This window comes from Glycine soja, chromosome 9 (assembly GCF_004193775.1).
Source record: "Glycine soja cultivar W05 chromosome 9, ASM419377v2, whole genome shotgun sequence".
In the NCBI taxonomy this organism is placed as follows: Eukaryota; Viridiplantae; Streptophyta; class Magnoliopsida; order Fabales; family Fabaceae; genus Glycine; species Glycine soja.
This window is the reverse complement of record NC_041010.1, coordinates 18,545,623-18,559,058: the sequence shown is the minus strand read 5'-3', so window position 1 is coordinate 18,559,058 and position 13,436 is coordinate 18,545,623. Positions and strand designations below refer to the sequence as shown.

Here is a 13,436-nt window from a genome sequence, read left to right as displayed (position 1 = left end):
ATATATATCAGATTTCCATTTTTGTTTCCATCAATGATTTTTGCTTGGATGACATAGTTTGCTAATCTTGTCACAATTAGTCTTGTGCCATTACACAAACCTTAATATTGATCTATATTTCTTAAAAGCATGATTGGACTTCCTACTTTAAGTTTAATTTTATGATTAGGAAGTCTAGATGTCCTAATAGAGTTTAGAAATTCAGGAGTAAATGCTTCCCATGCTTGGTTGTTTACTGCATCTAATTTGTCTACCATATCTACGCTTAAATATTTTTTTTCACCTCCTACATTTATTAGAAAAATGGACAGATTAACGTAGAATGTTTTGTTTGTAGCACTTATTTCTAATTGAATTGTGCATAAACTATAATAAATTAGTACTTGACACTAATGATAGAACAAAATCATTTATCTCATCAACAATATCAATTGTAGAAGCCAAAATAGCTCTACATTGCAAATACTCCTTATTATTGTATTGGTCAATTAGATTTAGGTAGGTGTTGCTGACAAGAAGAGTATACCAGTGTATAAACACCCAACAATTTTGAATACAACATTCATGAAAAGAATATTACTATAGCAATCAATCAGAAAAGCAAAGAAATAGTTACATTGGTAACAAAAACAAAGTATATAAACAAAAATATTACCTCTCGTTGCATGACTTCTTCCTAAAGAAGCAGCCACACTTGTACTTCAAAATGATATGGAGACATGCCTAACATCAAAAGAATAATTCCAAAAATAAAGTCACAGATATGGAAATTTACCAAGAAATGATGCAACAGTTTGCCACAAAAGTAAGCTAGAGCATCATCATGGATTTTACCAGGGTTCTGGGCTATGACAGCCAAAAGAGCAAACTACTAGGTCATATTTGTACCAGTTTTATACTCACACAGCACAAGCTTGATGAATTCTTGTTCATGAACGCATCCAAGATAAGATATAAATTAAAAAAAAACATCAACTTGCTATCACCATGTATACTATATCTTAGTATGCAACAAAGATGTATATACCAAGAGCAACATTCTTCAAAGCATGTCCAAGTCCAAGTTTGAGTGATTGAAACACAACTAATTTTTCAAGAGGAATCTAATAATTTAATCAAACACATCATAAATACTTTTCATCAGCTTCAATTTCAATCAATTGAAATTAAGTTACAACGAAGTAATTGAACATAGCACTAAATAACGTAGATCAAATGCTGGGTTGCTTATGCGTTTCCGAACATTCTCAACATTACCAGGAAGGTCAAAACAGAAAAGATTAAGCAAGGCTATAGTAGGTATTAGAAAGAAGCATGCTGGAAATTGTTATGAAATGGCATCATCAATTAAATCTAACCTCACCATCAACATATGACGTAAATTTTATAACACGGGATACATTGACAAAGAATCGATATGGAGACATGCCTAACATCAAAAGAATAATTCCAAAAACAAAGTCACAAATATGGAAATTTACCAAGAAATGAGGCAGCAACTTGCTACAAAAGTTAGCAAGAACATCATCATGGATTTTACCAGGGTTCTAGGCTATGGCAGCCAAAGCAGCAAACTGTTCAGTCATATTTGTAGCAGTTTTATACTCATAAAGCACAAGCTTGGTGAATTCTTGTTCATGAAGACATCCAAGATAATATATAAATTAAAAAAAAACATGAGCTTGCTACCACCATGTATAGTATATCTTAGTATGCAACAAAGATGTATATACTAAAAACAACATTTTTCAGAGCATGTCCAAGTCCAAGTTTGAGTGATTGAAGACACATTCTTCTAGAAGCCATATCTCACAAGGAAGATATTTGAACACACATAGTTTTGTCACTTTTTAGATATTTGATGAACACATATTTTTCAGCCATATTTCATTCCTGCATTCTTCATAAGTATCATTGTTTTGAATTAACTCTCCGATCTCTCCTCCTTTTGTTTTTTCCTTTCAAAATCATGCATTGATATTAGATAGGCAGGTTGTAAAATAGCAGTGTTAACAAAAATTTAAAAATTCCTCTTTTCCTATGTTACCCATAAAAAAACCAAAGATTTGTTTGCACTATAGATTATAATGTCCATGTATACAGGCATAAGCAAAATAGAGACTCAAAAGCTAAAGAAACTAGCTCACCACATCAACTGGTTTGGTTAAATTATGGATCATCCTTCCTCATCTTCTAAGTGAGCTACATTTTGTGAAAACGTCGGAACCTTCACTTTCACAGTCTCGTTTGTCCCGTCTGGGCCAATTTTGAAAGATGCTTCATTTTGCACATCATTTATACCGTGTTATTTTTAAATTGGTATAAACAACTATCAACAACCAATGCATTTAACATAGGCACTTAAAATCAGTTAACCTAACCTTCTTGTAAAATAAAATTAGCTCAAAAATAGACTTAGGCGATCTTAGTATTGTCCACATGTTTATCACTCGAACAACAATCTTCCATGTTTCCTTTTGGTCATCTATTTCGGTTATGGAGTTCAATCTATGAAACAATGCTACACAAATACACAAACTATAGTTATTGCAAATAGAAGCACTACAAATCACACATATTATTAACAGAAGCACAACAAATGAAACAAATTGCATTAAATCCATACTAGCAGCCATTAAACTTTCAACACCAACTGCAAAAATTTAAAAATATCCAAAACATGATTGTTAAAAACTCATTAGTCTAAATGAGTCCATATATGGATAGAAACACACTTACGAAGTAGGGTGAGGTTGTTAAGGTGACAATTGTAGAAGCTTCCTGCAACATAAAATGAAAATGCAGAATAGAGCTAAGGTTACTACAAATCGAATCGCGGTAATATAGAAAAATCTCATAAACTAAAAAATAAGGCTCTTTACAATACATAAAATGACATTAATCTATCTACAAAACAGAGCATGACCCTTGTCAATTTACTTGACCTTGTTGAATAAACATACTTGAACAACTTTTAACCTTTATACAACAGAGAATGAAAATGCATGATCCCTTTTAGATTGCCGAACATCCAATTGGAATCGAGAAATGAGGTTGAAAGAAAATTAATGAGAAGCTAGGCACAATTGATACCTGTTAGAAAAAATAAAATAAAAATGAAAGAAATAAATAAGAAGAAGATGCACAGTCTTTAATTAAATAACAAAATAATAGTAGAAAAATAATTTTAATTGACACCACATAAATCAACAATGCACTATATCATACAATAAGAACAAGGAAAAAATAAATTAGGGAGAGAAAGATATAGTCTGGGTTGAAGCGCGTAAACACTATCCTTAGAGAGAAAACACCTCCACTGCAGGGGTAAGAAATTATGATTGCGCTCCTCTCCCAAGATACGACAACCCATTGGTTCCGATCGTGTGCAGCGAAAGGATCCTCGAACTTTATGAACACCAATGCTCTTACTCTCAAGAAATATGTTTTTATAAGAGAAGAAATAGAAAATTTTAGGGAGAAAGGAATGAGACTATAACTATAGCTCTATCAGTGTATTTTTTAGAAAAGAGGAAAGAGATATATATAGGCATTTTTGCAATAACAAGATATGACTGTTGAAAACCAACCTACAGTTGTCAAAACAAACGTAATAAACTAGTTGACTCATTAAAACAAAATTTTAAGAAAATCTAAAATAAATATTTTATTTTATAAAATAGAATTCATATAATTAATATATATTTATAAATTTTAAATTAAAACACAAATATTTACCAACATTCCCCCACATAATTTAAAATTTTAAGATATATTTTTTAAAAGATAATTTGTACAGAAACATGAGAGAAAGAGCATGTGATATTGTATTTCGGTATAAGGAACCTTTCGGGTTTGAGCCTTATACCTAGTGTTTATGAACTTCCACCCGAGAAAAATGTAGAGACTTGATTGTCTTGAACTACATATTCTTTAACCGGACTTTAGTACACAACCCCTACAATATTGGTGTTCAATTAGGTTCTAATCAGTGGTAGCGCGTTACACGGCCTTGCGCTTGTATCTTGTTTCGTGAGTGTCACTTAGAGATTAATCCATATCTCATAGTGGCGACCCCACCACCACACTCACTAGGTGAATCCTCAAAGAGTGAGTTGTGACCCCCATCCCTATAATAATTGTCATCGGACTCATTAATAGGTATTTTTTTTAACAAAAAATACACATATATAAATACCTCAACCTTAATATTGTCACAATTTATAATACACCTCTTCATAGGAATGAGAAATGGAACAACTCCGCCAAATTTTATTTTGGTGTACTTTAGTCAACAAACAATTTCGTTGTTACCCGTTGAACTCCATTCATGGGATCACCAATCACACGGAGACGGGTGTCCATTGTTGTAACTAAATAATGGGCTTTAATCTCATTCCCCTCGACGACTCAAATACTTGTTGACATGTCAACCTTTTTGTAAGCGGATCCACAATATTATTTTCTGACCTGACAAAGTCAAGAGAAATGACACCATGAGAAATCAAATTTTTTATAAACTTATGTCTCACTCTTAAGTGTCTTCTTTTTTCATTAAAAGTTTGCTTGTCACTTTAGATATAGCAATTTGACTATCACAATCCATTGGAATTAGAGGTATATGCTTATTTAACAATGACAAATCGCATAATACATTTTTAAGAAATTCAGCCTCACTAGTAGCAGTATTTAAATCAGTAATTTTTGCTTTCATGTGAAATAATAATTTGTCTAGTAGATTTTCATGATACTGCACAACCAGCTAAAGCAAAGACAACCAATTGTCAATTTTATTTCATCAAAATCAGAACTTCAATTTTGTATCACTAAATCCCTCAATTACTTTCCAATCTACCAACTGCATGTGCAATATTAGACGGGCCTAGAGAAGTTTGTCAAATGCAACAAAGAACCGATACTTTGAGAATATTTTTGTGAAGAAATGTTTTTACTCAAATTTTTCTTTAACTTGATGGATGAGTCATAAGGAGTAAAAGCATGTTTCGCATCAAAATAATTAAACTTCTTCAATAGCTTTTCAACATAATAAGATTAGGTAAAAGTCATGCCATCATTTTTCTTTATAAGTTTAATTCCCAAAATCACATCTACTTGACCAAGGTCTTTTATGTCAAAGTTTATAAACAATAAGGACTTCACATCATTTATGAAATGCATATTACTACCAAATATCAACATGTCATCCAGATGCAAACATAAAATGACACATCCATTATCATCAAATTGTTTCACATACACACATTTATCACTATCATTAATTTGAAAATCATACAAAAGAATAACTTAATCAAACTTTTGTGTCAATGCTTTGGAGCTTGTTTCAAACCTTACAAAGTTTTAACAATTTATTTTTTAAGGAAAAAGATTTTCAAAGAAAGTGACATCTCTAGATTGCATAATAGTAACATTAGAAATTTCAGTCACTTCTGAATTAACAACTAAGAATCTATAAGTAGTATTATGTAAAAAATATCCAACAAAATACAATTAACATTTTTTTCAATTTTCCTTTTCTTATTAATAGGGATATTAACCTTTACTAGACCCCCCACACTTTAAGATATTTCAGATTTGATTCTCTTTTTCTCCATAGCTCATAAAGAATTTTTTTTTAATTTTTTTTATAAAGTACTCTATTAAGAATACGACATGCAGAATATAAAGCTTCACCAAAGTGTTTATTTTATTGTTTTTGTGTGTTATATTTTCTAGTTGGGATTTTTGGTATGAAGTGTAGAATCAACATAGCTGGCTCAGGTCACCTCGTAGGTCTGGAAGCTAGTGAGAAGAAAGCTACGATTTTTGAAATTGAAATTTAAAATAAGTCACGAAATGAAGGAACGAAGAAGATGAGGAAGCTCAACGCGAGTAGATGCAACTGAGGCTCGATGATGTGACATCCCAGGCCTGCAAGCTAGCATCGTCGTAGCCTGACCTATTGATTTCAAAATGAAATTTGAACAAAAAGCGTGAAACTGTGGAACGAAGAAGCAGAGGAACGGAGTCGAGGCAAGGTGCAAGCGAGAGAAATAAAATAATGCCAAAAAACGAAGGAGATGACGCGTGGCTCAATTGGTTGTTCTTTTATCACTAAAGATAGAAAAACATGTGTAGAGTATATTCACTCTCACAAGACATGAAAATGCACACGCTTCTTTCATCTTATTCTTAGGGCCTATTTAGTTTTACATTGGCTAAAATATATGAATGATCTCTTAACTTATTTTTTGGGTTCTAAATTAGTCTTCTTTTAGTTCTAAAATAGTCCTTTTATTTAATAATTGACATGTTAATCCTTTATTTTTTTTACCATATGCAATTTTTGGGCACAATTTTTAACTAAAAGGAGGTTCAAAATTATGCCCACTCGGAGGAGTTGAGTCGTTGTGGCACACTTTGTACCACCTTTCTTTCTAGATTTGTTGTCAAACTCTGGGATGAGCTTGACTGTCCACTAGGTGTTATGGGAGGATCCGTTGTGGTCTTGGGTTATGGACTCCTTGTACTCGTCGCCAAGGAGGTACTTGTCGTAGTGGCTTTGCAATGGTCTTGTCGTAGTCGTAGCACCACCTTCGTGCAATGGAAGAACTCCGTGCTCGAGTGGTGGTGGTATTGAAGACTACAAGTCGTAGATGAGTCTTTCATTGTTAGAGACTGACCTCTTTACGGAGTAGAACTCGGAGGTGCTTTATTCGATCCAGTGGCCTAAGGAGCCTATGAAGGTTGTCAAAGAGATGGAAGAAAATGCATTCTCTCCCACCAGCATATACATTACGGATATGTCATTCCAAAATTGACTAAGTATATTTACGAATCAATCATTTCGTAATTACACATACAATTACATATTGACCTATCCATAATGTATCTCTTGTTACGAAATGAATAATTCGTGATAAATTTGTATTACGGATTACGGATTGACCAATCGATAATATTTTTTTTTTATATTATGGATTGTTGTACAAATGTATTATGAATTGCTCATTCTGTAATACATTGCACATGTGTTTTGACTTGCGTGAGAAGGACATAGATGATCTGGGGTGGAGTGATCGTGCTCATGGCTGATGGCATGGATCTGGGGTGGAAGGGTCGCCCAACCTTGGCTTGCAATGGTTCCAAGGTGAGTGGTGGAGGTTGGGCACAAATGATGGAAGTGCTGGGAGTGAGGAAGAAGAAGGGTTAAAGTGGAATATTTGAAAATATGGGGTGCGTTAAAGAATTGACTAATTTCAAGGATAGATAACCGTCATTACATGTTTTTGGGCTCATATCGGTTCGGTTTGGATCCGAATCCGAGAGTCTATATCCAGTTGGAGCAACCCGGCTCCTATCAGTGTGTTTTCTTTTCCCTATCAACTTCTTCTCCCATTCTTCCACACACGAGATCACTACTCAATGGAGGACCAACTCGAACTGAACCCTAACTCGGTCACCAGACTCAGTGAGTCCTCGGCGCCGTCCGACGACGACGAACCGGCTCTGAGCTCCCACACCCTTGCCGCCCTCAAAGAATTCCTGGCCGAGCAGCAGCAGCGCGGCTCCGATGCCGCCGGAGAGTCCGAGGTTTCTCTAGTGTCCGAGGATTGGAGGCTGAGCCAGTTCTGGTACAGCCCCGAAACCGCCACAACCGTCGCCGAAGAAGTTCTCGCTCTGTGCGGCGGCGCCGTCCACGCTCGCGTCGCCTGCATCGCTTGCCCTACTCTCTATGCTTATCTCAAGGTTCGTTCCTTTCCCTATGCCATCGTAATTTAATTTTTTATTTATTTTTCTTTTAAGTAATATATTGTGTGAATCAATTAGAAATTATCGCTTGTATCACTTTTAAATAGATATTGTAATTCTTAAAAAAAGAGTAGATATTGTAAAAACCAACAAGTATTCAGTACTGGGTTTGGTCCCTTTAATCAAGGTCTCGGATTGGAGCCTTGTGATGGAAAAAAAATGTATTTGAGAGGTTATTAGCAAAGCTTTTGTATGAAATTACCATTCATAATTTTTGTATGAAATTTTACAAGATAGTTGAAAAGTTATTAAGCAGTGTCTTTAGAGCTTGGATTATGTATGAAGTTTGTTGTTGTCCTGTATATATTTGTAATATAAAATTGTAGTATTGAGCATTGGTTTAATGTAAAAGAATTTAATTTGGATGGATTATTGACATGTATGATATGTTTGTTAATTTCTATAATTAAACTCATTTAAGAAAGGCAGTCATACTTTAAAAATCATATTTGAGATGATCCTTGATTAGTTGACAGAGTAAGAATTTTACACTAACTGCATGAAAATTGGAAATTAAACTCATTTGTGAAAGGGAGTCATTCTTAGCAGTAATAATTAATGAATTCAATTAGAGTACACTTGTAATATATGAAATTTTATACTGTCATCCAATCATAGATTGTCATGTATGATAGGATTTTTGACTTTTTGTTTTAAAAATCTTATTTAGGGGTTATTTCGAATTTCAAATTAGTTAACAATGTAAAAATCTTTATTGTGACAGTGTGTGAATATTAAATTCTCTCTATTCGCTTTTGTTGTATTACAGTATTAGTAACATTCTCTTTTTCCTCTCTTCAATATTCAGAAAATGGATCCTAATGTGTCTATGCAACTTCTGGAGTATGACAAACGTTTTGGGCAATATGGAAGTGAGTACACATTTTATGACTACAATCACCCTGAGGATATTCCATCAGAATTGAAGCATTCCTGCAAAGTTGTTGTTGCAGATCCTCCTTACTTGGTGAGAATTAATAGCTGAGATTTTACTCTGTAAATCGGTGTCTTCTGTGTACCTTTTTGCTTCCATTTCTGTCTATTGTTTTTGCACTTCACAGAAAACTATAAATGACATGAGTGGCAGAGGATTAAATTAACATGTTTTTTTCTTGTGAAAAATGATTTCTACACCTCTAGTGTGCAAGTTGTAAAAAAGGAAAATTTAAACCGCAATACTGTATAACTTAATTCAGTTAAAACTCAGATGCTATCTTGTGTGCAGTCTGTGCATAGAATATAAAAGGGTCGTATGTTTAATTAGGAGTGTACCAATTTCCAATACCACTACCCTTTTCTTGTTCTAATTTTAGAAGAGTAAGTTCCAAGTCTTCTAAGATTTATTTATAACAAATCCATAGTGTTGGACTTCACTTAAGTATTACTCCCTCCCTTGTGTACATTTTTTTACATCTTCTGATTAAAAGTAATGATTTGACTGTGATATGAAGCTGATATTGTTCAGTCTTGTAGGTTTGATGGTAATCAATAACCTAATATGAACCTAATATCTTCCTATATCTCAATGTGAGCTAATTTAAAGTTTGTTTCGTGTATCCTCACAGCTTCTGGCCATGAGTCACCTGTTTACTCTATTTCTGCATCACTCACTATTTTGTAGGAATAATTGTAATTATTTGTTACCAGAAGGGGTACCCACGATGCAAGTGTAAAAGAACAAGCCTGTTTTATTTGAGGCATGACAAACCTTTTTCCTTCTTTTTTAATCTAAAGCAAACAAGTTAGATTTAATGCATAAAGGGTGCATTTGTGTAAACTGCTTAAACACACTTATTTGGTGAGCTCTTATCATATGAAAGCTTATGTGATGAATTTTACCATGAATCTTTTTGAAATAAGCTAAAAAAAGTTTATAAGAGTCTTGAGCCAGTTTGGTAAGCCCAAATAATCTCTCTCGTTGGAGGTTCTTTCGAATGCTTCCAAAATCTACTAATAGTAATGTGTGTAATTGCTGAGTCTATGTTATTCAATTCGCAATGAAAGTTGTCATAGAAAAGAAATCAAGTGTGAGATTATGAGACTAACAATATAAGATTATTTCCAATTTAAAACAGTAACATGGCTGATGATCTTTTCAACCTAATTACTTTGGTAGTAGAGCAAAGAGTGCTTAGAGAAAGTTGCTGAAACAATTCATCTGCTCGTACAACCTGGAGAGTCATTTTTGCTTCTACTAACAGGTATCAATGAATTTTATCCTGTTGTGTTTTTTGTGTCACTGCTCTGAAAATGTTAGTTTACTCTTTGATAGAATGTTTATGATGAGATAATCAGTTTGAAGAATTATTAAGAAATAAAACTGTATCCTAGGTTGGGTATTCTAATTGTTACAATTACTTGTATTGTAGGTGAAGTGCAGAAAGAAACGGCAGCAGAGATCTTGGGCTTGCATCCTTGTGGTTTTAGGCCTCAACACTCTAGCAAACTTGGAAATGAGTTTCGGCTGTTCTCTAACTATGACCCTGGTACAAGACTAGGAGGGTGGGAAAAATAGGTTCTTTTCCTTTGGTTGTCCTTCCTTCAATGTCTCCAATTAGGTTAGATATCTGTATAAAGTTCAGGATAAATAGTATTTTATGTATCTTAATTTGGTCAAAATTAATTTTAATCCCTATATTTGAAAACGATGGTTTTGATTCTTGTATTTCATTTTGACTTGACGAGAGACGAAATGCACCACATTTTAGAAAACATTAGAACCAAACCGAAACCAGCATTTTTAAAATTTAGAGACAAAAACAAATTTCGATCAAATATTGAGGAACCTAAAACACATTTTATGCAATTTTTTTTAATATATTTCTTCCATATAGCTGCTAACACTAAATTCCATCTCATATATGCCAAGGAATTTACATAGCTAGGTATTTCCATTCTGGATTTTCCAATTTAAAAATGATGGTTGCGTATTTGATTCATGTTGCAGTGATTGGATGTGATCATGTCTGCCGTTAAGACGACGTTGAAGTAAACATTTCTGTGGAATTAATATTTGCCTCTAGGCAACAAGTGTGATTTTGACATTGGTCGTTGGAGATATTGTCGACTTGTCTCCATTTCTAGTAACAGGGACATTTTTGGGTTGTATTTGATTATTACGAGGAAATGCGTTTCAATGGACCGATTAAATTTGTCTTTTTGATATTTGAAACTTGAGGTTAATCTTTGACCCACCATTATTTCAAGATTATTGTGAATGATAGATAGTTTGTACTACTAAGGGCAATTTTGATATAGACTCTAATCGTGCGGTTCAGCAATGATAGATAGTATGTACTACTAAGGGCAATTTAGATAATATGTAGTACTAATAATAAGTGTTGTTGAACTAGAGGATGCCTAATTAGAAGGATAAACAAAGGATGAGAGGTTTGGGTTATCAATGTTGAGAAGCTTTTATGGATTATTGTCCATGATGAATGAGACTTTGTGAGAAAAATAAATGGTTTGAAGATAATAAGATAGGATGAGTAGCAGACAAAGCTATTAAGTTGCATCTAACTCCCCCTGCTCTATATATAATAAGTGATCTACTGTTTTCACTTGATTGATACCAACGATTGAGATCGCATTGAGAATATAAACGATTTAGATTGAGTCTTAATTAATTACCTTTGGTTTGTGCTATTCGAAAAAATCAGTATTTAGTCAAATAGTCTTGTACAAAGCGTTGTGTAGTCACGTCATCTCAAAACAAGCAATGTGAGGTCAAATTATCTCGAATGAATGAATATTCAATCAATTCGTATAAGAAAAATGTAGTGCTCAGTCAATTAATACACTGTTTACTATTTATTCAATCAACAAGAGCAAATTGACAATGAACATAATAGGACATAATTAACAAGGGCAACCAATTAATGTCATCTATGTTCACCACTTTCACATCTGGGTGGTTGTCGGTTTCTTGCTGTGAGATTGCTCATAAAGTCTTCTCCGCTTGCACTGAAGAACTATAGATTGTACCCATAATTTTGTTGATGATGATGAGGTTGTAGCGTTAATTCATATGATTAAGCATGTGGTGGTAGTCTTTCATCATGCATGTCGGCAACCATTGGTGGACTTTGTTGTGGAGGATGTTGTTCAGTTTTTATGTCTGGAGTTGAACGAGATGTCACTCCAATGTTTGGATAAGTTGCAAACCGTGTTAGGCAAATTCTAGAATTTTCTTAGTACCAATTCATGTAGTGACTCATATGTTCAATCTTTCATAGAATTGGTTGGCCGATTAACACATATTTGTGTCTTTCCTTCTAAATTCCAATCCATCGTTGATGTTCCTCTGCCCAATTTGTGTCATTATGTTCTCTCATGTCAGTATGATGGACTTTATCAAGATTATGCAGTAGATCTGCTACGTCTTGACAAAGTCCAAATTAAAGCATGATCGTGTCAGTTTGATATCATACTACCACTAGAAAACAAATTAAAGCTACACAAGCACTCCATATTTTGAAATCCTTGTATGCATTTTCTGGCATAAATGACTCAAAACCTTTGTAAGGCATCCAGTGGAACTGAAAAATTAATTTATGTTAGTAATTTTAAAAACAATGAAATTGACGTTTGAATAAATAAATAAAAAAAGGGTTCAACCTCTTTGTTACGCATGTTGTCGAATTTTGACCTATAGCCCATGACATTACTGCGTGGGATTCCAGAAAATCATAGGCATCTATCGTTCCATCTAGTGAAATGTGATATGTTAGTGCCAAATATATTATTGAAAAATGAAATTTGTTTAAGTTAGAATTTTTTGTTTACCTATTTGCAAGTGGATATGACGGCTGGCGCTCAACCCTTGGTTGAATGAATGACATGCGATACCATGTCCAAGACCATAACAATAACGTACATCCTCCCTTTTTTTAGGTGTGGGATGAATAACCTTACACATTTCTCTATATAAATGTGCTAAACTTGTCGAACCCTAGTTGTACTGGCCAATCCGATCAAAATATGCTAATAAGGGTAGATACATCAGGTGAACTCTCTTCCTTGACTTGTATGGAATCAACACGCCACTAATCAGCTCTAAAATGCATGCCCTACAATGGCCTGTTAGTTGTTGTGGTGTGGATTCTACTGGGAGAGTCAACATGTGTTCTTTTAACCATTTTAGTTTAAGTGTTGACCCCACCAGTGCATTCTCAGGGGGAACAACTCCTATATATTCTACGTACATTTCTTCCAAATCATAATATGTTAGGCTAATAACTGGTGATTGTGCATTCACCAGCAGGAAGATGAAATGTGTGTGACTTAGGTCTCCGCCTTTCAACCAAAGCAGTCACTAAAGCATCACTGATTTTAACTTTCCCGAGCTTTGCAACATTTGAAAACCTAGCTTAAACCAACAAAAGTTCAATTATGAGATCTAGAGAGGGCATTGGTCGAGCATATGACTAGATTACATCCTTTGTTACTTGAAGAAATCAAAATAATAACAACATTATCATTTTTGAATCATAACGTAATTAACATTCAATTAAACAAAATGTATTACATACTTCTCTAGATCTATGAAGGTGTTGTTTTCAAAAAAGATGAGCATCTGTAGATGCCATGGTTTAGGCTTTGGTGCTAATGTCAAGAAAAAGTTA

The 13,436-nt window shown here is 33.9% G+C and overlaps 1 protein-coding gene across 4 annotated transcripts; it reads left to right on the top strand.

The window, feature by feature from the left end:
- Window positions 1-7,366: 7,366 nt before the first annotated feature.
- Window positions 7,367-11,050, top strand: LOC114425510 (EEF1A lysine methyltransferase 1-like). 4 transcript variants are annotated; one of them, XM_028392457.1, is made up of 5 exons: window positions 7,367-7,746; window positions 8,618-8,776; window positions 9,929-10,010; window positions 10,179-10,295; window positions 10,757-11,050. In XM_028392457.1, exons 1-5 carry the CDS (start codon window positions 7,423-7,425, stop codon window positions 10,783-10,785), a joined length of 711 nt encoding a protein of 236 aa, XP_028248258.1. In that variant the 5' UTR covers window positions 7,367-7,422; the 3' UTR covers window positions 10,786-11,050. The 4 variants fall into 4 exon arrangements, with proteins under 4 accessions (XP_028248258.1, XP_028248257.1, XP_028248256.1 ...); XM_028392456.1 differs by having other exon boundaries at window positions 7,368-7,746; window positions 10,179-10,311; XM_028392455.1 differs by having other exon boundaries at window positions 7,368-7,746; window positions 10,179-10,324.
- The last annotated feature ends 2,386 nt before the right edge of the window (window positions 11,051-13,436 follow it).